The following is a 22,292-nucleotide window of genomic DNA, read 5'->3' as shown; positions in this document are numbered from 1 at the left end:
AACTGATAGCTGTACATGAACAACAGTATCTCCGACTTTTGTGGAATTTTATTATCTTTGTTTTACATAAAACACTCAGTTTTCCTAATGCGAGCAGCTAATTGACAGAATCACATTATTACCCCATTTTATGTTACTGCTGATATCTAGGACAGATAAATTTGTTCGTCATTTTACAATTCTTGATTTTTTTTTGTGTGCAAGTGGGAGATTTTAAAAGTCACCTAGTGATTTTTACAGTGCAGCCATATGCTAGATAAAGATATTTAAGCTGTCAGGATAAACCGCTTCTGTTTTCATTTTGCATTTATTTCACTGCCAGACTCAAGGCATAAATTTTTCATCACCTGCAATGCTATGAATAAAAGATTAAAAAAAGAACTGAGAAGAGAATCTAACACATGCAGTGTATGCAGGACATTGTGCAGACACAGTATGCATAACTAGATGTTTAATTTTCTTTTTTTTTTCTTTACGTCAAAATTATTATTATGTAGGTTAATATAGCACCAGGCAATTTCCAGACTGGGAAATCCTGACCCTTCACTTTTCTCAGCCAATTATCTTCTATATTACTAATAAAAGGCTCGGCAATACAATGAATCTAAATTGCATTATGGACGTTATTCTAGCAAAATGATGTATAAGTGACCATGGAAGGGTAAAATAACAGCTTGGTAATTAAAAAAAAAAAGTATGGATTTCTCTTAGGAAGACTGACAACTACAAATAAAATTTAGACTAATGAAAGTGTCCCAAATGCAAGTGCTAAAGTATTAAAATGGTACCATTTATATCAATACAAGAGTTATTGTCCAAAATTGGATAAGTGACAAATGGATCTAAGTTCTTTTAAATGTGACTTATGTAAGAGGGAGCATAAAGGAGATGGCACATGAGGAGCCAATTGGTTCATCACTAAGCAAGCTTTATTTATTGAATTAAAATGGAAATTAGGCCACAATGTTTTTCAACAAAAGGCTCAATTTAAGCACCTATTAGTTAGATATGTGGAAGAAACAAAGTGCCTAATGATTCAGATACTATCATATGTTATCCAGAGGTGTTTACAGAACTTTAAGCTCAAGCATTAAAAATACTGTGTTGCGTGCAACCTGTACGTAGCATAATCTGAACCAACTCATTGCACAGACCATCCAGAGTAAAGGTCAATTACACAAACCAACAGGCAGCATTAAACCACCAATTAGCTACAGTACTTGTTTGCTGATCAGTGGTTAATAGTCTGTGTATATAGGCCGACTGTTTTTCAGATGCGCACTGAATGATTTGCATAAACTGCCATTGTTCTCAGTGGCAGGAGTTCTATTTACACAGGATGATGTGCTTCTGAGAACCGTGATCTTTTGTGCAGCACAAAAGATCATTTCACCCGACGAACAAGTGTTTTACTCATTTGTCAGGTGATCGGCAGCCTGTTTAGACTACAAGATTATCGTGAAACGAGCAATTCTAGGAACACTTGTTCATGATAATCTTGCAGTGTAAATGGCCCTTAAATCAGAAGGGTTAGTTCAGCTTGGGTACCTTCACTTCAGACCCCACAGTCCTTTGGTATAATGCTAAGTGCAGAAAGTCAAACTGTTTGATCCAATACAAGCAGTTGTCATCACTAAGAAGCAACAATGTTCATTCTCCCTGGGGTGATACTTTTTCATTGTTTGTGTACACTATGCTATATTTGATGCTTAGATCATGACTACAACTGGGGTGATGTTAGAATGTCATCGTAAAGCCAATTGCAGATGGCCATAATAGGACAGAATGTAGTAGCCTGGTTAAAGCTGGTTAAATTGGATCTGATATATTCCTAGTAAACCAAACGTCTTTCAATCCAAATCTCAATATTTAATATTTCAAATTTGGTTCAGTGGCTCCACATGGTATCTTCATTAAATGTCGCTAAAGGACAATTTCAAAAGACTGGAGCTTCTCAAAAGATCATCAATAACAGGTAGAGAATTAAAGTGTTAATCAATGAACTTAAGTGACCCATGCATTGGGCACTACTACCATACCACACTGAATTAGGGTCATGCTTCTACCTGACTACCTCAGGTTCCCTCTTGGGAACTGTTTGCATAGAATTTTGCAGAGTGCACCTGTAGGACCTAAAAATGTGAGGTGTCTGCGGTGCTGTTTTGAAAATATCCCCTGATACAAGGACAGGTTAAAATGCCAGTTCCTTATGTGATTTAACAATCTAAAGCTTTAATAATACATTGTAACTGACTGCACTTAAAAACCCCTTACATAATCCATACCACATACTAAAAACGATTTTTCTGTATTTTCATGACTATGAAAATTGTACATTCACACTGAAGGCATCAAAACTATGAATTAACACATGTGGAATTATATACTTAACAAAAAAGTGTGAAACAACTGAAAATATGTCTTATATTCTAGGTTCTTCAAAGTAGCCACCTTTTGCTTTGATGACTGCTTTGCACACTCTTGGCATTCTCTTGATGAGCTTCAAGAGGTAGTCACCGGAAATGGTTTTCACTTCACAGGTGTGCCCTGTCAGGTTTAATAAGTGGGATTTCTTGCCTCATAAATGGGGTTGGGACCATCAGTTGTGTTGTGCAGAAGTCAGGTGGATACACAGCTGATAGTCCTACTGAATAGACTGTTAGAATTTGTATTATGGCAAGAAAAAAGCAGCTAAGTAAAGAAAAAGAGTGGCCATCATTACTTTAAGAAATGAAGGTCAGTCAGTCCGAAAAATTGGGCAAACTTTGAAAGTGTCCCCAAGTGCAGTTGCAAAAACCATCAAGCGCTACAAAGAAACTGGCTCACATGAGGACCGCCCCAGGAAAGGAAGACCAAGAGTCACCTCTTCTTCTGAGGATAAGTTTATCCGAGTCACCAGCCTCAGAAATTGCAGGTTAATAGCAGCTCAGATTAGAGACCAGGCCAATGCCACACAGAGTTCTAGCAGCAGACACATCTCTATAACAACTGTTAAGAGGAGACTTTGTGCAGCAGGCCTTCATGGTAAAATAGCTGCTAGGAAACCACTGCTAAGGACAGGCAACAAGCAGAAGAGACTTGTTTGGGCTAAAGAACACAAGGAATGGACATCAGACCAGTGGAAATCTGTGCTTTGGTCTGATGAGTCCAAATTTGAGATCTTTGGTTCCAACCACAGTGTCTTTGTGCGATGCAGAAAAGGTGAACGGATGGACTCTACATGCCTGGTTCCCACCGTGAAGCATGGAGAAGGAGGTGTGATGGTGTGGGGGTGCTTTGCTGGTGACACTGTTGGGGATTTATTCAAAATTGAAGGCATACTGAACCAGCATGGCTACCACAGCATCTTGCAGCGGCATGCTATTACATCCAGTTTGCGTTTAGTTGGACCATCATTTCTTTTTCAACAGGATAATGACCCCAAACACACCTCCAGCCTGTGTAAGGGCTATTTGACCAAGAAGGAGAGTGATGGGGTGCTACGCCAGATGACCTGGCCTCCACAGTCACCAGACCTGAACCCAATCGAGATGGTTTGGGGTGAGCTGGACCGCAGAGCGAAGGCAAAAGGGCCAACAAGTGCTAAGCATCTCTGGGAACTCCTTCAAGATTGTTGGAAGACCATTTCCGGTGACTACCTCTTGAAGCTCATCAAGAGAATGCCAAGAGTGTGCAAAGCAGTCATCAAAGCAAAAGGTGGCTACTTTGAAGAACCTAGAATATAAGACATATTTTCAGTTGCTTCACACTTTTTTTGTTAAGTATATAATTCCACGTGTTAATTCATAGTTTTGATGCCTTCAGTGTGAATGTACAATTTTCATAGTCCTGAAAATACAGAAAAAGCTTTAAATCAGAAGGTGTGTCCAAACTTTTGGTCTGTACTGTATATAAAATGACCGGACTTTCTGATAATGTATGATACAAAATCTAGTACATTCATTGGGAAACAGGTTAACATTCTCCTTGAAGTTCAAAGCACACAAAGTAAGTTTGTAAAAAAAAAAAATCCAACTTGATTTAATTCCTAATTAAAGCTCATTTTGTGTTTAAAGCCGAAGGATGCGCACAATCCCGTGAGACCTATGAGCTCACACTTAAGGCATTACTTAATTTCACTCCTATGAGTTCTCATTTTTAACAGCATTTCACATTTCCATCCTTTTAGATTAACCCCTGAGAGGTCCATGGATAAGTATTCTTGTTATCACCCATACGCAGACTATATCAATATAGCATTAATAAGATGGTATGGGATGCAACTAGTGTCTTCTTCCTGTGTCCTAAGATTTCTCAGCCCAGCGCTGGTGTTAATTGACTGCATTCAAATAGGCAGTTGGCTCAAAATGCTTGAAAATTATTCAACACTTCAGAATTAATCCAAGATAAATTTTATGCCTATTAAATCCGGATATTAACTTTTCATTAACTCTTTTAATTGAAACAGTACCAAATGTAGTCTTTAACATTTTTGATAATGGCTAAAAACTGACAACAGGATAACAGAGCAACTAGACAGGATAGACAGAGCTAATGACTTCCTTTAAAAATGAGTCTATAAACAATCAGCACTAAAAAAGTATAGACAGAATGAAATTCTTGAGCAAACCACCACAAAAAGTGCAATCTAACAATGGATTTTTTAGGTGAGAATATACAGTCATGGCCGAAAGTGTTGGCATAGAAGATTTACATACAACCATAATGTACTGCTGTAAACAAGGCTAGATTGCAACACTATACACAAAGATATATACTGTAGAAGTCTCCGATGTCGCTTCCTTGTTTTTGGGCTTCCGAGTCTGTACTCAATAACTATCTAGAGCATACAGTACATACCAAAAGTTTGGACACATCTTCTCATTTAAAGATTTTTCTGTATTTTCATGACTATGAAAATTGTACATTCACACTGAAGGCATCAAAACTATGAATTAACACATGTGGAATTATATAGTTAACAAAAAAGTGTGAAACAACTGAAAATATGTCTTATATTCTAGGTTCTTCAAAGTAGCCACCTTTTGCTTTGATGACTGCTTTGCACACTCTTGGCATTCTCTTGATGAGCTTCAAGAGGTAGTTACTGGAAATGGTCTTCCAACAATCTTGAAGGAGTTCCCAGAGATGCTTAGCACTTGTTGGCCCTTTTGCCTTCACTCTGCGGTCTAGCTCACCCCAAACCATCTCGATTGGGTTCAGGTCTGGTGACTGTGGAGGCCAGGCCATCTGGCGTAGCACCCCATCACTCTCCTTCTTGGTCAAATAGCCTTGACACAGCCTGGAGGTGTGTTTGGGGTCATTGCCCTGTTGAAAAATAAATGATGGTCCAACTAAACGTAAACTGGATGGAATAGCATGCCGCTGCAAGATGCTGTGGTAGCCATGCTGGTTCAGTATGCCTTCAAATTTTGAATAAATCCCCAACAGTGTCACCAGCAAAGCACCCCCACACCATCACACCTACTCCTCCATGCTTCACGGTGGGAACCAGGCATGTAGAGTCCATCCGTTCACCTTTTCTGCGTCGCACAAAGACACGGTGGTTGGAACCAAAGATCTCAAATTTGGACTCATCAGACCAAAGCACAGATTTCCACTGGTCTAATGTCCATTCCTTGTGTTCTTTAGCCCAAACAAGTCTCTTCTGCTTGTTGCCTGTCCTTAGCAGTGGTTTCCTAGCAGCTATTTTACCATGAAGGCCTGCTGCACAAAGTCTCCTCTTAACAGTTGTTGAAGAGATGTGTCTGCTCCTAGAACTCTGTGTGGCATTGACCTGGTCTCTAATCTGAGCTGCTGTTAACCTGTGATTTCTGAGGCTGGTGACTCAGATAAACTTATCCTCAGAAGCAGAGATGACTCTTGGTCTTCCTTTCCTGGGGCGGTCCTCATGTGAGCTAGTTTCTTTGTAGCGCTTGATGTTTTTTGCAACTGCACTTGGGGACACTTTCAAAGTTTGCCCAATTTTTTGGACTGACTGACCTTCATTTTTCAAAGTAATGATGGCCACTCATTTTTCTTTACTTAGCTGCTTTTTTCTTGCCATAATACAAATTCTAACAGTCTATTCAGTAGTACTATCAGCTGTGTATGCACCTGACTTCTGCACAACACAACTGATGGTCCCAACCCCATTTATAAGGCAAGAAATCCCACTTATTAAACCTGATAGGGCACACCTGGGAAGTGAAAACCATTTCCGGTGACTACCTCTTGAAGCTCATCAAGAGAATGCCAAGAGTGTGCAAAGCAGTCATCAAAGCAAAAGGTGGCTACTTTGAAGAACCTAGAATATAAGACATATTTTCAGCTGTTTCACACTTTTTTGTTAAGTATATAATTCCACATGTGTTAATTCATAGTTTTGATGCCTTCAGTGTGAATGTACAATTTTCATAGTATATACAGAAAAATCTTTAAATAAGAAGGTTTGTCCAAACTTTTGGTCTGTACTGTACGTGTCAAACTCTGGCCCTCAGGGTGATTATATTTGCCCCGCGACACCAGAACCACCACCCCTATGTGGGGCCATTATTCTGTATGGAGGACTTTGTGATGCCCATTATACTGTATGGAGGATTATGTGGGGCCATTATACTGTTTAGAGAATTATTTGGGGCCCATTATTCTGTATGTAGAACTATGTGGGGCCCATTATTCTGTATGGAGGATTATGTAGGGCCCATTATTCTGTATGGAGAACTATGTGGGGCCCATTATTCTGTATGGAGGACTATGTGGGGCCCATTATTCTGTATGGAGGACTATGTGGGGCCCATTATTCTGTATGGAGGCCTATGTGGGGCCCATTATACTGTATACTGGTTGGCCGCAACTTTGTCCAAGTTTTGCATTTTGGTCCTCTGTGTGTTTGAGTTTCACATCCCTGATTTAGAGACTGTAATCGTATATTACATTTCTTATTAATTCTCATTCATTACAGTTTGCTATTAAAGAAGTATTTTAACGTTGCTCACTTCTGCAAAGGGAAGTGAGATTCGTTGGTGATGTCACGGCCACAGACTCCTGTAGATTTACTAAACGTGTACATGACTGTCAGGTATTGTGCATTTCCTAATGCATTGGAGAGGTGCATGACATCTGCTGATCATACATGTGTCCAAACAGGTATCAGTAGATAAAAAATCACCAGTATTGCTTACCTATCAATGGAGAAGTAAGGAGCACCAGAACAAAAATATAAGCACATTCAATACAGATAATAAAGGGAGGATGTGCTCCAATATGGCTATCCCATTTAAGTTTTTAAAACATAAAATATATACGGCAATGCTAAAAAAAATGGGGAACATTCATTAAAGGGGTTATCTGGGAGAATTTAATTTTTTTTTAAACCATGGGACTAAGAACTAACAGGCAGGTAGTTGCTAACTATCTGCCTGTTATACACTGTCCCAATTCAGAGCGGTCAAGGACAACTCCTGACAGCAATTCTGTTGCTTCTCGTCATTCGAGCAGCCTCTCCTCTTTCGGGCTGCTCTGCTGAGGGATCATTTTTCTTTCAGATATGTAATGACTTGCAATCTCAGAACATCCCTTTTAACTGTTAAAAATATGCAAAAGCCTGTAACAGAGAAGGGGACTGGCTCAGCTATCGAAATGAGTCAGTCAGCCAGCCGCCTACAAGTATATTAGATTTAAATTTTTTAACTCCTTTAACATTTTATAAAGTACATTAAGACCATAAACACTAGCACAATAAAGAATAAGAAAAGGAAGACTGTTTTATGAAGTGCAGTAGAAGTAGAACAAAATACCATTGGAACACCACACTTTCCTAGATCATTGTAACTGATTTAATGATCTTTAACCGGTTCAGGACCGCCCACTGTACATAAACGTCGGCGCTGCCTGGGCTCTGTGCAGCGCCGACGTTTAAAAACGGTGGGTGGTCCCGCAGCGCTCAGGACTCCCAGGGTCCTGCTAGCGCTGCGGTACCGGTTCAGAGCGATAGCTCTGACATGTGGCATCATGGGGACCTGATTGGATCAGGTCCCCATGATGTTAACCTGTTCCTATCTTCTAGATGCCGCGATCCATAGCGATCGCGGCATTTAAAAGATAGGGACAGCCGGTGGTCGTTGATCGGGACCCCCCACATACCTGTCAGTGGCGGGGATCCTGGTGCTGTGACCTCTGACATCATCGAGACCTGATTGGCTCAGGTCTCGATGATGTCAGCGTCACACCAGCCAATCAGAGAGATCACCAGGGAAGTTTGTTTTAGCAACAAACTTTCCCAGGCGATCTGCCTGATAAATGCAGTTTCTCCTCCGATCTCAGTGAGAGAGCAGAGGAGAAACAGTGTGACAAGAGCTGTCAGCCTTGCCACTGTGAAAGTAAAAAAATAAAAAAATAAAAAAGAAAGTAAGAGTTAGGGTTAGTGAGTCTGTCAGATCAGTCAGTCCTGTCAGATCAGTCCAGTCAGATCAGTCAGTCCTGTCAGATCAGTCAGTCAGATCTGTCAGTCCTGTCAGATCTGTCAGTCAGATCTGTCAGTCCTGTCAGATCTGTCAGTCCTGTCAGATCTGTCAGTCAGTCAGTCCTGTCAGATCTGTCAGTCAGTCCTGTCAGATCTGTCAGTCAGTCCTGTCAGATCTGTCAGTCAGTCCTGTCAGATCTGTCAGTCCTGTCAGATCTGTCAGTCCTGTCAGATCTGTCAGTCAGTCAGTCCTGTCAGATCTGTCAGTCAGTCAGTCCTGTCAGATCTGTCAGTCAGTCCTGTCAGATCTGTCAGTCAGTCAGTCCTGTCAGATCTGTCAGTCAGTCAGTCCTGTCAGATCTGTCAGTCAGTCAGTCCTGTCAGTCAGTCAGATCTGTCAGATCTGTCAGTCCTGTCAGATCTGTCAGTCAGTCAGTCCTGTCAGATCTGTCAGTCAGTCAGTCCAGTCAGATCTGTCAGTCAGTCAGTCCTGTCAGATCTGTCAGTAAGTCAGTCCTGTCAGATCAGTCAGTCAGTCCTGTCACATCAGTCAGTCAGTCCTGTCAGATCAGTCCGGTCAGTCCAGTCCGGTCCCGTCCTTTCAGTCCGGTCCGTTCAGTCCAGTCAAAAAATATAAAAATAAAATGGCCCGTCAGACTTATACCGCAGAGGAGGTGTATGCCCTGCTGTGTTCTGACACTGATGACAGCGCAATCTCAGATGGAGATATGGATTTTGAGGGCTTTAGTAGCGGCGACACTGAGAGCCCAGAAATGAGCAGTGATTCTGTTCCATCCTCAAGCCCAAGGACCAGTACAGCAATAGGGGCAAATAGCGCTACTGGAGAAACGTCTCCAAATCAGGGAACACTGCCCAGTACAAGCGCTGTCCCTGCTACTAGTGAATTGGCGCACGCCAGTGTACAAGGGGCGTTGCCACATGATCTAGCATTTCCCAGATGGGAGGCTTCAGATTCGGCAGCTCCATTCAGCCCTGATTTCAACGCCATTCCTGGTATAAATGTGGAGGTGGAAGATTTTGAACCAATTCATTTTTTTAATTTGTTTTTTACAGACAGCTTGCTAGAGCATATTGTCATGCAAACAAATTTATACGCGTCCCAATTCATAAGCCAGAATCCCCGATCTTACTATGCTAGGGCAAATTTATGGACACCAACTAATGTCCCGGAAATAAAAACATTTTTAGGACTTACATTTGCCATGGGGCTTGTTAAAAAAACGAGCATTCGATCCTACTGGTCCAACCACCCTGTTCAAGCCACCCCTATGTTTTCAGTCATTCTGCCTAGGACCCGTTATGAAATGCTCATGCGGTTTTGGCATTTTAACGACAATAGTCAATGCCTGCCCAGAAATGCCCCAGAACATGACAGGTTATATAAAATTAGACCCATCATTGAAAATTTGTCAGAAAAATTCTTAAGCCTCTACACCCCAACACAAAATATTTCTATAGACGAGTCCCTTGTAAAATTCAAAGGAAGACTGCACCTCAAGCAATTTATCCCATCTAAAAGGGCAAGGTTTGGAATAAAGCTCTATAAAATGTGCGAAAGTTCAACCGGATACACATCCGCTTTTCGCATATATGAGGGGAAAGATAGCCAACTAAACCCACCAGGATGCCCTACTTATCTGGGGACATCTGGAAAAATTGTTTGGGAGCTGATAAGTCCATTTTTTCAAAAAGGCTACAATCTATATGTGGACAATTATTACACCAGCATACCCCTATTTAAAAGTCTGGTTGAACACAACATCGGGGCTTGTGGGACCATCCGTAAAAACCGTCAGGGGTTTCCACAACCATTGGTCAACCAAAAGTTTCAAAAGGGGCAGTCAGGGGCTGTACGCAACGGAGAGCTGCTTGCCCTGAAATATAGGGATAAGAGGGATATTTTTGTCCTCAGCTCGATCCACACAGATGCCACAAGGGCCACTGTAGAACTAGGATCCACCACTCCGAAGCAAAAACCTGTGTCAGTCATTGACTACAACAAACACATGGGGGGTGTGGACCTTGCAGACCAGGTTCTACAGCCATACCAGGTATCAAGAAAGTCCTATACCTGGTATAAAAAGTTGGTTATTTATTTGTTTCAGGTGGCCACATGCAATTCTTTTGTGTTGTACAAAAAAGCAGGAAATTCAGATCCTTTTCTTGATTATCAAGAAAAGGTAATTGAAAATCTTGTCTTTCAAAGTGTTAGCCCCGCTCATCCATTAGAATCTGAGGATGTGAAAAGACTCACTGAGCGACATTTTATTGCACTTATTCCAGCAACGGAAACAAGAAGGAACCCCCAGAAAAGATGTCGTGTATGTACTAAGAGAGGAATGAGGCGTGATACCCGCTACTATTGCCCACAATGCCCATCATTGCCAGCCTTATGCGTCACTGACTGCTTTAAAATCTTCCACACAGAACCACGTTTTTAAACTGTAAAAATGTATCCCAATTTGTCATTCAAACATTTGGTTCATTTAGTGAATGACACATTCGAGTAGAGCTCACTTAATTTCCAGGGGGGGTTCTCCAGAATCTAAACCTTCCATTGCGTGCTTGTTTCTGGAAATCATCCATTGAGTTAAAATGGTCACTAAACCCATAGATGAATTCCCAGAGGGGTTTCATTTCCAAAATGGGGTCACTTCAGGGGGGATTCTTTAGCTCTGGTACTCTGAAAAGTGCCAGAACAGCATAATCCCCCCTGAAGTGACCCCATTATAGAAATGACACTTCTGTGGGAATTCATCTATGGGTTTAGTGACCATTTACCTATCTACTTATTTTCCCACCACTAGATTAATTTATACAGAGGAGTAGATTGTAAAATTCGGTCACTTGTTGTGGGTTTCCTCTGTTTAGGCACCTCAGGGGCTCTCCAAATGCAACATGGCGTCCGCTATCCATTCCAGTCAAATTTCCATTCCAAAAGTCAAATGGCGCTCCTTACCTTCCAAGCCATGCCGTGCGCCCAAACAGTGGCTTTGCACCACATATGGGGTATCAGCGTGCTCAGGAGAAATTGCACAACACATTTTGGGGTCCATTTTTTCTGGCTGCCCTTGTGAAAATTAAAAATTTGAGGCTAAAGTAGCAGTTTTGTGTTAAAAATGTGTTTTTTTATTTTCACACTTCAACATTATAAAATTCTGTGAAGCCCCTGGGGGTTCAAGGTGCTCACCACACATCTAGATAAGTTCCTTGAGGGGTCTAGTTTCCAAAATGGGGTCACTTGTTGGGGGTTTCCTCTGTTTAGACACCTCTGGGGCTCTCCAAATGCAACATGGCGTCTGCTATCCATTCCAGTCAAATTTCCATTCCAAAAGTCAAATGGCGCTCCTTACCTTCCAAGCCATGCCGTGCACCCAAACAGTGGCTTTGCCCCACATATGGGGTATCAGCGTGCTCAGGAGAAATTACACAACACATTTTGGGGTCCATTTTTTCTGGCTGCCCTTGTGAAAATTAAAAATTTGAGGTTAAAGTAGCAGTTTTGTGAAAAAAAGTTAAATGTTCATTGTTTTCTTCCACATTCCAAAAATTCCTGTGAAGCACCTGAAGGGTTAATAAACTTCTTGAATGTGGTTTTGAGCACCTTGAGGGGTGCAGTTTTTAGAATGGTATCACTTTTGAGTATTTTCTGTCATAAAGGCTCCTCAAAGTCACTTCAAATAAGATGTGGTCCCTAAAAAAAATGTTTTTGTAAATTTTGTTGTAAAAATGAGAAATCGCTGGTCAACTTTTAACCCTTATAGCTTCCTAACAAAAAAAAATTTTGGTTCCAAAATTGTGCTGATGTGAAGTAGACATGTGGGCAATGTTATTTATTAACTATTTTGTGTGATATATCTCTTTGATTAAAGGGCATGGAAATTCAAAGTTTGAAAATTGCAAAATTTTCAAAATTTTCGCCAAATTTCCGATTTTTTCACAATCAAACGCAAGTGATATCAAAGAAATTTTACCACTATCATGAAGTACAATATGTCACAAAAAAACAATCTCAGAATCAGGGGGATCCGTTGAAGCGTTCCAGAGTAATTACCTCATAAAGTGACAGTGGTCAGAATTGAAAAAATTGGCCCGGTCACGAAGGCAAAAACAGGCTCTGGCGCGAAGTGGTTAAATATTTGACTCTAATATGGCAAACTCAGTAAGTATACAGTAACAAAGAATGATACATACCCTTAGTGTATACCTTTACATATATTATTCTACACACTCCTCACTTAGTATTATGGACATTATAATTTGCCTTCTTTGGGATCTGGATCACGCACAAATTCTGGAAAAGAACTTCTTTAATAAAACTTTTGTTGTTTATAGAGTTGTTCTTCGGCAGACAAATTGGAATAGTAACTTTGCTGTGTAGTAAAAGGGTTTCTTTCGACCCTTAAGGGTATTTGAGGACTGCATCAGTGGTTCTTTGATTAGTTTAAGATGCTTACAATTGTATTGGAAGAATGGGAATGAGCAAAACTATGAAAACGAATATAACAAAGTAATAATAGGCAGAAATCAGGTGCTGAGAAGCTGCCTCTCCATATGTCATCCTGACAGCCCACTCATAACAATGAGAAATCCTCTAGTTATGCCAGAGGGTATATTTAACACTCACGGGGTTAAGGCAACTAGCAGTAGAGACGGCTCCTGGAGGATGCTGAAAAATAATCTAAAACTGGGAACCATATGAATAAAATATGATATTAAAACTAACTTCTCTTCCTATCATTTCCAAACTAGCCCTTGTTGTTTCTTCTGTAACCCCTTGCTTTATTGTAATGGCCTAAAGTGTCTGATGAAGGCATCAGTTCAGAGCGGAATAATATTTGAAGGTTACATGTATACTTGAATGCCAAAAACTCAAAGATGTTCTTTCTTTCATAATCCACTATAATATGGTTACAAGTGCATTGAAATTCATCTTGTTAGAATGGTAGTAATATATCCCACCAGGACTTCTGTTCCTAGTAGCAATTTAAAATAATTATTGTGAGACTTTATGCTAGACATCAGGTTTGTAACAGAATTACAATGAGGGAAGTGTATTAGAGACAAAACATTGCTGCAAGAAAACTTCATAATGGTGCAATTTGAAACCAAGCCTCAATTTTACAGTAATAGATTCTCTTTATGGTGGCACAAAGGAGTAAATGCACTTAGCAAATTTAAATCTATTACTTGCCACACTTTGCGGATTGTGGTGCAAAAAAGAAGAAAGACTAGCGAAAGGAAAGAATGAAGTGGCATTACCTCTCGACATTTTCCTTATATAAGCAGGTCCTTCAGTAAAGAGCAGCTCATTATAGGCAAGAAATACAGTGCCCATTACTGCAGGAGATGCTACAGGTGAAACAAATATGTATGCGTAAATTACATATTCTAATTAGAAGTGTATGAAACCACGGCACAGCCACAGATTCTTTACCCACAAGGAAAGTTGCTGATATCCAAAAATAGGACTTATTTCTTCAATCTATGGATGTCTGCAGGCATTTCCAGATTCATAAGAAAACATATTAATGCCAATGTATGGATATATATACTCACTCTATTTAAATAAATAAATATATATATGTATACACACACACACACACACACACACAAGTCTATACAGATACATATAGATGTATACACACACATTTTCATACACATATATATATATATAGTACAGACCCAAAGTTTGGACACACCTTCTCATTTAAAGATTTTTCTGTATTTTCATGACTTTGAAAATTGTACATTCACACTGAAGGCATCAAAACTATGAATTAACACATGTGGAATTATATACTTAACAAAAAAGTGTGAAACAACTGAAAATATGTCTTATATTCTAGGTTCTTCAAAGTAGCCACCTTTTGCTTTGATGACTGCTTTGCACACTCTTGGCATTCTCTTGATGAGTGTGCAAAGCAGTCATCAAAGCAAAAGGTGGCTACTTTGAAGAACCTAGAATATAAGACATATTTTCAATTGTTTCACACTTTTTTGTTAAGTATATAATTCCACATGTGTTAATTCATAGTTTTGATGCCTTCAGTGTGAATGTACAATTTTCATAGCCATGAAAATACAGAAAAACTTTTAAATGAGAAGGTGTGTCCAAACTTTTGGTCTGTACTGTATATATCTATCTATCTAGCCTTCTATATATATATATATATATGTACACACACACATACATGAAACCATAAGTTTACATACACTATTATAAAAAGACACATCTGCATGTTTTTCTCAATATCTGACATGAAATCAGAATAAAGCTTTCCCATTTTATGTAAATTAGAATTACCATAATTTTTAATATTTGCCAAATGCCAGAATAATGAGAGAGAGAGAGCGAGAGAGAATGTTTTAAGGCATTTTTATGAATTTCCACAGAAATATTTGGTGTGCCCAGCCCTTGCTTTGAAAACAGCATCAATTTTTCTAGCTACATTTGCTCAAAGGTCGAAATTTTGTAGGCTTATAGTCAGTTATATGACTAATTCATTATACCAAACAGGTGAAAATGATTTGCATATGTAGATTGAAACACATTCATTACCTGAAACAGAAACAGCTGTGTAGGGGGCTCTTCAAGATAGTTTCATGTCAGAGGTCATACACCATGGCAAAATTGAGCACAGCAACAAGACACAAGTTCGTTATACTACATGAGTATAGTGTCTCCCAGAAAAAAAGATTTCAAAACATATTGGGGTTTCAAAATGTACTGTTCAAGCCCTTTTGAAGAGACATCAAGAAATGGGAAATGTTGAGGACCGCAGACGCAGTGGCTGGACAAGTAAACTCTGCGCAGTAGATGAAAGACACAACAGACATACTCATCTTCAAATCAAAACTGGAGGGTATCTAGAAGTGCCATACACGGAACTAGCAAAAACCAGTGGGCCCATGCAGGGCCGGCTCCAGGTTTTTCTGGGCCCCGGGCGAAAGAGTCTCAGTGGGCCCCTTTAATACATACCAGGATTCATGATGAACAGATACCGCAGAGAAATATATATATATATATATATATATATATATATATATATAGTACAAGGCAAAAATTTCACTTCTTACATTACAGGACCGATATCTATTGTAAATTCCACAATAGCTCAGAAACCAGCGAATCGCTCCACACAGTATACTGGCCCCCATATAATGCTCCATACAGAATACTGGCCCCCATATAATGCTCCATACGGAATACTGGCCCCCATATAACCCTCCATACAGAATACTGGCCCCCATATAACCCTCCATACGGAATACTGGCCCCCATATAACCCTCCATACACAATACTGGCCCCCATATAACCCTCCATACAGAATACTGGCCCCTATAAAACGCTCTTTACAGGATACTGGCCCCGATAAAACGCTCTATACAGAATATTGGCCCCCATATATCACTCCATACAGAATACTGGCCCCCATATAATGCTCCATGCAGGATACTGGCCCCCATATAACACTCCGTACAGGATACTGGTCACCATATAACGCTCCATACAGGATACTGGTCCCCATATAATGCTCCATGCAGAATACTGGCCCCCATATAATGCTCCATGCAGGATACTGGCCCCCATATAACACTCCGTACAGGATACTGGTCCCCTTATAACGCTCCATACAAGATACTGGCTCCCATATAATGCTCCATACAGGCTGTTCCCACCCTTATGATGCTCCATGCAGGCTGTTACCCCCCCACTTAATGTCCTATGCAGGCTGTCATTCCCCTCTTTATAAAGCCCCATGCAGGATGTCACCCCTCCTCTTTATAATGCCCCATACAGGATGTCACCCCTCCTCTTTATAATGCCCTATGCAGGATGTCACCCCCCCTCTTTATAATGCCCCATGCAGGATGTCACCCCTCCTCTTTATAATGCCCCATGCAGGATATCACCCCCCTCTCTTTATAATGCCCCATGCAGGATATCACCCCCCTCTCTTTATAATGCCCCATGCAGGATATCACCCCACTCTCTTTATAATGCCCCATGCAGGATATCACCCCCCTCTCTTTATAATGCCCCATGCAGGATGTCACCCCTCCTCTTTATAATGCCTCATGCAGGATGTCACACCCCCCCCTTTATAATGCCCCATGCAGGATGTCACACCCCCATATTATGCCCCATGCAGGATGTCACACCCCCATATTATGCCCCATGTCTCCATACATTAAAAAAACAAACAAATACTCACCTCACTCCTCACCGGCTGCCGCTGCTCAGGTCCGGACTCCAACGTCACCCGCGTCGTCCCACTCTGCGCCACCTGTGACGGCTCAGGGGAGGGCGCGGTGGAAAGACGCTACCGCACCCTCTGACCTGAGACATCACAGGGAGCGCACAGCAGGACGACAGCGGATCTGCGGAGGCACGGGGAGAAATAAGTATCCAGCTGCCGGGGCCCTGAGCAAGCAGGGGAGAAGGGCGGGCGCTGGCACCGCTCTCCTCCGCCCGTAGCCCTGCAGGGTGCCTGACCGCGAGTGGGCCCCCCCGCCTGCTCAGGTCCCCGGCATTTGCCAGGGTGCGCCAGGTGCTGATGCCGGCCCTGGGACCAAGCTACACATATCTACTGTTTGGAAAGTTCTTGCTAGAAGAGTTCATGGAACAATGTTGGCCACAATGCCATATCCTCAACATGGAAAAAAAAACTAGGAACTAGGGTGCAGAAAAATAACAGCAAATGCTCTGACTAAAATGTGAAATATTTGGCTGTAACCGAATGCAGTTTGTTTGACGAAAAGCTGGAGAGCAGTGCAATAATGAGTGTCTACAGGCACTCGTGAAGCATGGTGGAAGTTCCTTGCAAGTTTGGAGCTGCATTTTGTCAGGATTGATAGTGTTACCAATGCTGAGAAATACAGGCAGATACTTATTCATTATGCAATACCTTCAAGAAGCGGTCTGATGGGCTCCAAATTTAAACTGCCACCAGACAATTCCAAACATACTATTAGTATCATTAAGAACTATCTTCACTGTAAAGAAGAACAAAGAGACTAGGAAGTGATAATATGGCACCGACAGATCCCTAATCGCAAACACCGACAGCCCTAATCTCAACATCATCGAGTTTGTCTGGGATTGGATTACATGAAGAGAAAGAAGGATTTGCACAAGCTTACATCCACAGAAGATCTGTGGTTATTTCTCCAGGATGTTTGAAACAACCTTCCTGCTGAGTATATTCAAAAACGGTGTGCAAGTGTACCTAAAAAAAAGTGATGCCTTCTTGATGGCAAAGGGTGGTCCCACCACATATTGATTTAAATTTTTCTTTTGCACATTCACATTCCAATTTGTAATTGATAATTTTCAAACTTCTATTTTTGAAAGCATTCTTACTTTAGAACATTTTTCCCACACCTTCTTAAAATTTTTGCACAGTACTGTACACACACAATAGTTCCTTTACTGAAGTTACAATTTTTACATAATTGACAGCGGAATAAAAAATGTGAGATGTAGTCAGTACTTCTTGTACCCGTGTGGACAGGTGTCTGTGTAGAACTGTACCAATATGACCTTACGCGACCCAAGGGGGTGCGGAACGTCATGTAGTTGCAAAGGGCAGATCTGTATCACGTGATCTGTCTGGCGTAATTGTGACATCAGGTGGGTGGCGAGGTGTGGATCCTTCACAGTCCCCATACAGCATATCAACCCCTTTACAAGAGGAGTGAGAAAAATAGAGACGACAATAGGCTGGAAGGAGAGGAGTGCTTACTTTGGTATATATACTAAAATATTATATTACCGGTATATATATTGTTTACCTAGTGTAAATTTCACCTTAGGGTCCCCCCAGTTACCCATCCACCTTTTTTGTAAGTGTCTTTGTGTCTGTATTTTGGATTTTATTGTTAATGTTTTACTATGTAATAAAATTTAAAACTTTTAAATTTATAAAGATAATTTTTGTCCTGGCATTTGTGTGCTTTTGTGTTTATGGAGTCTATATTGCTAAAAATGTTAGATTTTTATTTATAAATAAATACAAATATAAAAAGGTGCACTCCCGCTCTCGTCCTGTGCACACAGTGTACGTGCCGAAGAGAAGACACATATCGTCGCTGCTCAAAACATCTTGCTAGTGAAGGCAGTGGGCAGTGCATGTGCAGATTACTAACAAAATTTGCCAGCTTGCCCCTGATCAGCATGGATGTGATGCATGTGGCACGTGGTTCCAAAACTTTCTCTTAGGAACCATATTTAGAGTATATGTATATACTCATATTGTGTATATAAATAGTGATTTTGCAATGTCACCTTTTTATACAAAAACAGAAAATCAATAAAGTTTTTGTCATCCTTTTGGCGCTATTTATTTTAGCTTGTGAAAACAAGTTTTCCAGTTTTTGCTCTTTTTATTGTCTTTTTTTTAATACATGCATTTTTTCATGTGTTTTACTACAAAGACAATTTGAGAAAATGCATAAAACATCATATCTAGAGAATGCTGCATTGAGAAAAAATACCAAAAATAACAAATACTGAAATGCAACCAGAAAATTCAGTGTTTGCATTTCAATTTACATTTCCCTACTGTCTTCAAAATATGACTGCAGCTGCACATAACATCAGGACAAATAAAGCATAACATGCATTTTTTTGCCAAAAAATACTATGTGTGAAACCGTCCTAAAATGGCAAGTATTACTTTTGTTGACTAACACTCTACCAATGTTTAGTCTGTTTTCGTAGATCATATACAGTTATGTGAAAAAATAATCAAATAAATACACTTCTTTGAATTCTATGATATTACGTGCCAGTAAGTAATAAGAATTCATTCTGTTTAGATGGTCTTAAAATTAAGCAAGTACAACCTCAGATGAACAACACATGACAAATTATACAGTATAATAATATGCCAAATTGCAGAAGCAGTGTGTGAAATCTTAAAAACACCCCATAAATCAATAGCTTTAATTGCAATAACTTGAATTAATCATTTCTGTATGGTTTTCATAGTCTCTCACATTGTTCTGGGGGAATTTAATCCCACTCTTCTTTACAACTTTGCTTAAGTTCATTGAGGTTTGTGGGCAGTCATTTATGCGCAGCTCTCTTAAAGCCCCACAATAGCACTTCATTTGAGTTGCAGTCTGAAACTTTTCTGAGCCATTGCAACACCTTCATTCTTTTCTTTTTCAGTTATCCTTAGTAGTGAGTTACAGAGTAGTTCACTGTCAACTCAATGACTGCAGGGTGCCAAGGTCCTGGGGCCAAAATCATCACCCCATCGTGGGGAGGTATGAGGTGTTTGTGTTGATATGCTGTGTTTGGTTTGTGCCCAATGAGGAGCAGGGCATTATGACCAAACCTCTTCAGTTTCATCTCGCCATTTCCAAGAAAATTTTTCCAAAAATAATGTGGATTGCTCAGATGACCTTGGAAAATATTAGGCACGCTGTCATTTTCTTTTTAAAATGAAGAAGCTGTCTCCTGGCAACCCTCTGTTCAATCATTTTCTAATTGTACTGTCATGAACTTGAACATTTAACATGCTAGTTAAGGCCTTTAGAGTCTGAGCCGTAGGTCTTGTTCTTTTTGCGATTTCTCTGAGCATTGCACAGTTTGACCTTGGAGCATATTTGCTGGGACATCTACTCCTGCGAACATTGGCTTGAATTGTTTCCACTTGCAAATAATCTTTCGCACCGTGGAGTGATGGACTCTAAATTGTTTGTAAATAGCCTTATAAATCTTCCTAGACTGATGGGCAGCAACAATTGCTGATCTTTCTGCCTTGCCATTATGTTAACACAAACCTGAATGCGTGAGACCAGCAAACTGACAAGCTTGTGCTTTTATAGAGGTGGTCACACTTGCCGATGAAGTCAATCAAGGGCATTTGATTGACAGCACCTGTCTGCTACTTATCGTCTAAATGTAAGTAAGGGTGTATCTAATTTATCAAACTTTTGCATTTCGGACTAGTTTTTGTTAAATAATGAGATGGTATAATTTGTCATGTGTTGTTCATCTGAGGTTATGTTTACCTATTTTTAAGCTCTTCTAAAGAACAGATACCCATATAATTCAAAAGTGGTATACTTTGTTTTTCTCATGACTGTTAATTTACAGTGGCGACCAAAAGTTTTGCATTTTTTTTTTTTTTTTAAAGTGTGATTACCTCTGTCTGGTTGTTGTGTTGCCATTTCCCTGGTGATGAATTTAAAGTGCATGAAGTTGTCATCATGCAAAACCTTAATTTGAATCAAAATGCTTTTGAATATAGGTATGGTCATTTAATTAAAGAAAGCTGACTGCCAAAAGTTTTGCATATACTGTTTATTGATAACAACATAGAGAGTAATTCATTGCTTACAATGCCATAACTTAGTATTTTGTAGTATAATCTCTTGCTTTAATTACTGCACCACATCGATGGGGCATTGATGCCACTGGGGTATTCAAGACATCTTGAGGGATCTTGCTCCATTCCATTTGCGAATCTGCAAACAATTCACCTTTATTGCTATGAGTACAGGCCCCAACTTGTAGCCCTAACTCATCCCAAAGGTGCTCCATAGGGTGTAAATCAGGTGATTGGCTTGGCTTGGCCATTGCAACAGGCGAACATTTTTCTTTGCTAACCAATTTTTGACTAAATTGGATGTGTACTTAGGATCATTGTCAGCTTGAATTTCCATCCCCTGCCTACTTTGATTTTACCATGTGGCAGCATTACATTCTCCAGTATATCCTTGTACATGGTAGCATTCATATTTCCATCAATTCTATACAGTGGGCCAATGGCAGATGCAGAAAAGCAGCCCCAAACCATGACATTGCCACCACCATGTTTCACTGTAGGTGTTTGGTACCTTACATCATTACGTTTTTCAATTGAGCGGTATAGATGGTGCTTTCCATCACTACCAAACAGATTGAACTTGGATTCATCCGACCACAAAACCTTAGACTAATCTGTCTCTCTTTATTAGCTGTGTTCTTTGGCAAACTCAGGTTGGACCTTCCGGTTCTTTTTTTTTTATAATAATCTTTATTTTTTTTTATATAGCGCTAACATATTCCGCAGCGCTTTACATACATTATCGTCGCTGTCCCCATCGGGGCTCACAATCTAGATTCCCTATCAGTATGTCTTTGGAGTGTGGGAGGAAACCGGAGAACCCAGAGGAAACCCGCGAAAACACAGGGAGAACATACAAACTCCTTGCAGAGATGAAAGGCTTCTTAACTGGAACTCGTGCATTCAGCCCTACTGCTCTTAGCCATCGCACTACAGTTTGGAGACTCACTTTGACCCCATATTCTTCGTTCATTTCACGGAAAATCTGTACAGCACTTTTATGGACATCATGTACTGACTTTTTCTTAATAATGGGATCAACTCTGGAGGAAGTTTTCCGTGGTCGTCCACTTCTAGGTTTGTCAGCTGTTTCATAACCTTCTTTTTCTTTCCTTAATACAAGTGACACTTGACTCTGAGAACAGGTGAATTCCATAGCTATCTCGTTTTGGCTTTCGCCTGACTTCACTCTCAGAATAATTAGCTTCCTGACATCTGGTGATAAATTTGGCTTGATCTTTGCCATGTTATAACCTAAAAACACACATAACAAAAAAATATATATTTTAGGCAAAATTCGACTACCCATGACAAAATATGCAAATCATTTGGTCCAGCAAATGTTGAAAACTAACACATAAAGGGATAAATCAATGTCAAACACAATTTTCGTCCTTATAGCTGACAACCATTTGCGTCCAGTTTACTAAAATCACCAGGAAAATGGCATCACAACAACCAGACAGAAGTAATCACACTTTTA

At 40.2% G+C, this 22,292-nt stretch overlaps 1 protein-coding gene across 8 annotated transcripts in view; it reads right to left on the bottom strand.

Annotated features, from left to right (window-relative positions):
- Nucleotides 1-22,292, bottom strand: part of KIAA0825 (KIAA0825 ortholog) — a 580,812-nt gene that overhangs the window by 150,385 nt on the left and 408,135 nt on the right. For 2 of the 8 annotated variants that reach the window (XM_073678480.1, XM_073678489.1), the window contains exon 20: nt 20,861-22,063. The exons of the other annotated variants lie outside the window; for them this stretch is intronic. In XM_073678480.1, coding sequence (XP_073534581.1) covers nt 22,057-22,063 — 7 coding nt within the window. In that variant the 3' untranslated portion in view covers nt 20,861-22,056. Of the gene's footprint in view, nt 1-20,860; nt 22,064-22,292 lie in introns of those variants that run through there. 8 annotated transcript variants of the gene reach the window in all.

Source organism: Phyllobates terribilis, unplaced genomic scaffold (genome assembly GCF_046119375.1).
Source record: "Phyllobates terribilis strain yellow unplaced genomic scaffold, ASM4611937v1 Scaffold_1__5_contigs__length_1240528914, whole genome shotgun sequence".
NCBI classification, from domain to species: Eukaryota; Metazoa; Chordata; class Amphibia; order Anura; family Dendrobatidae; genus Phyllobates; species Phyllobates terribilis.
Note: the sequence above shows the minus strand (reverse complement) of the source record. Positions and strands in the feature narration are given on the sequence as shown.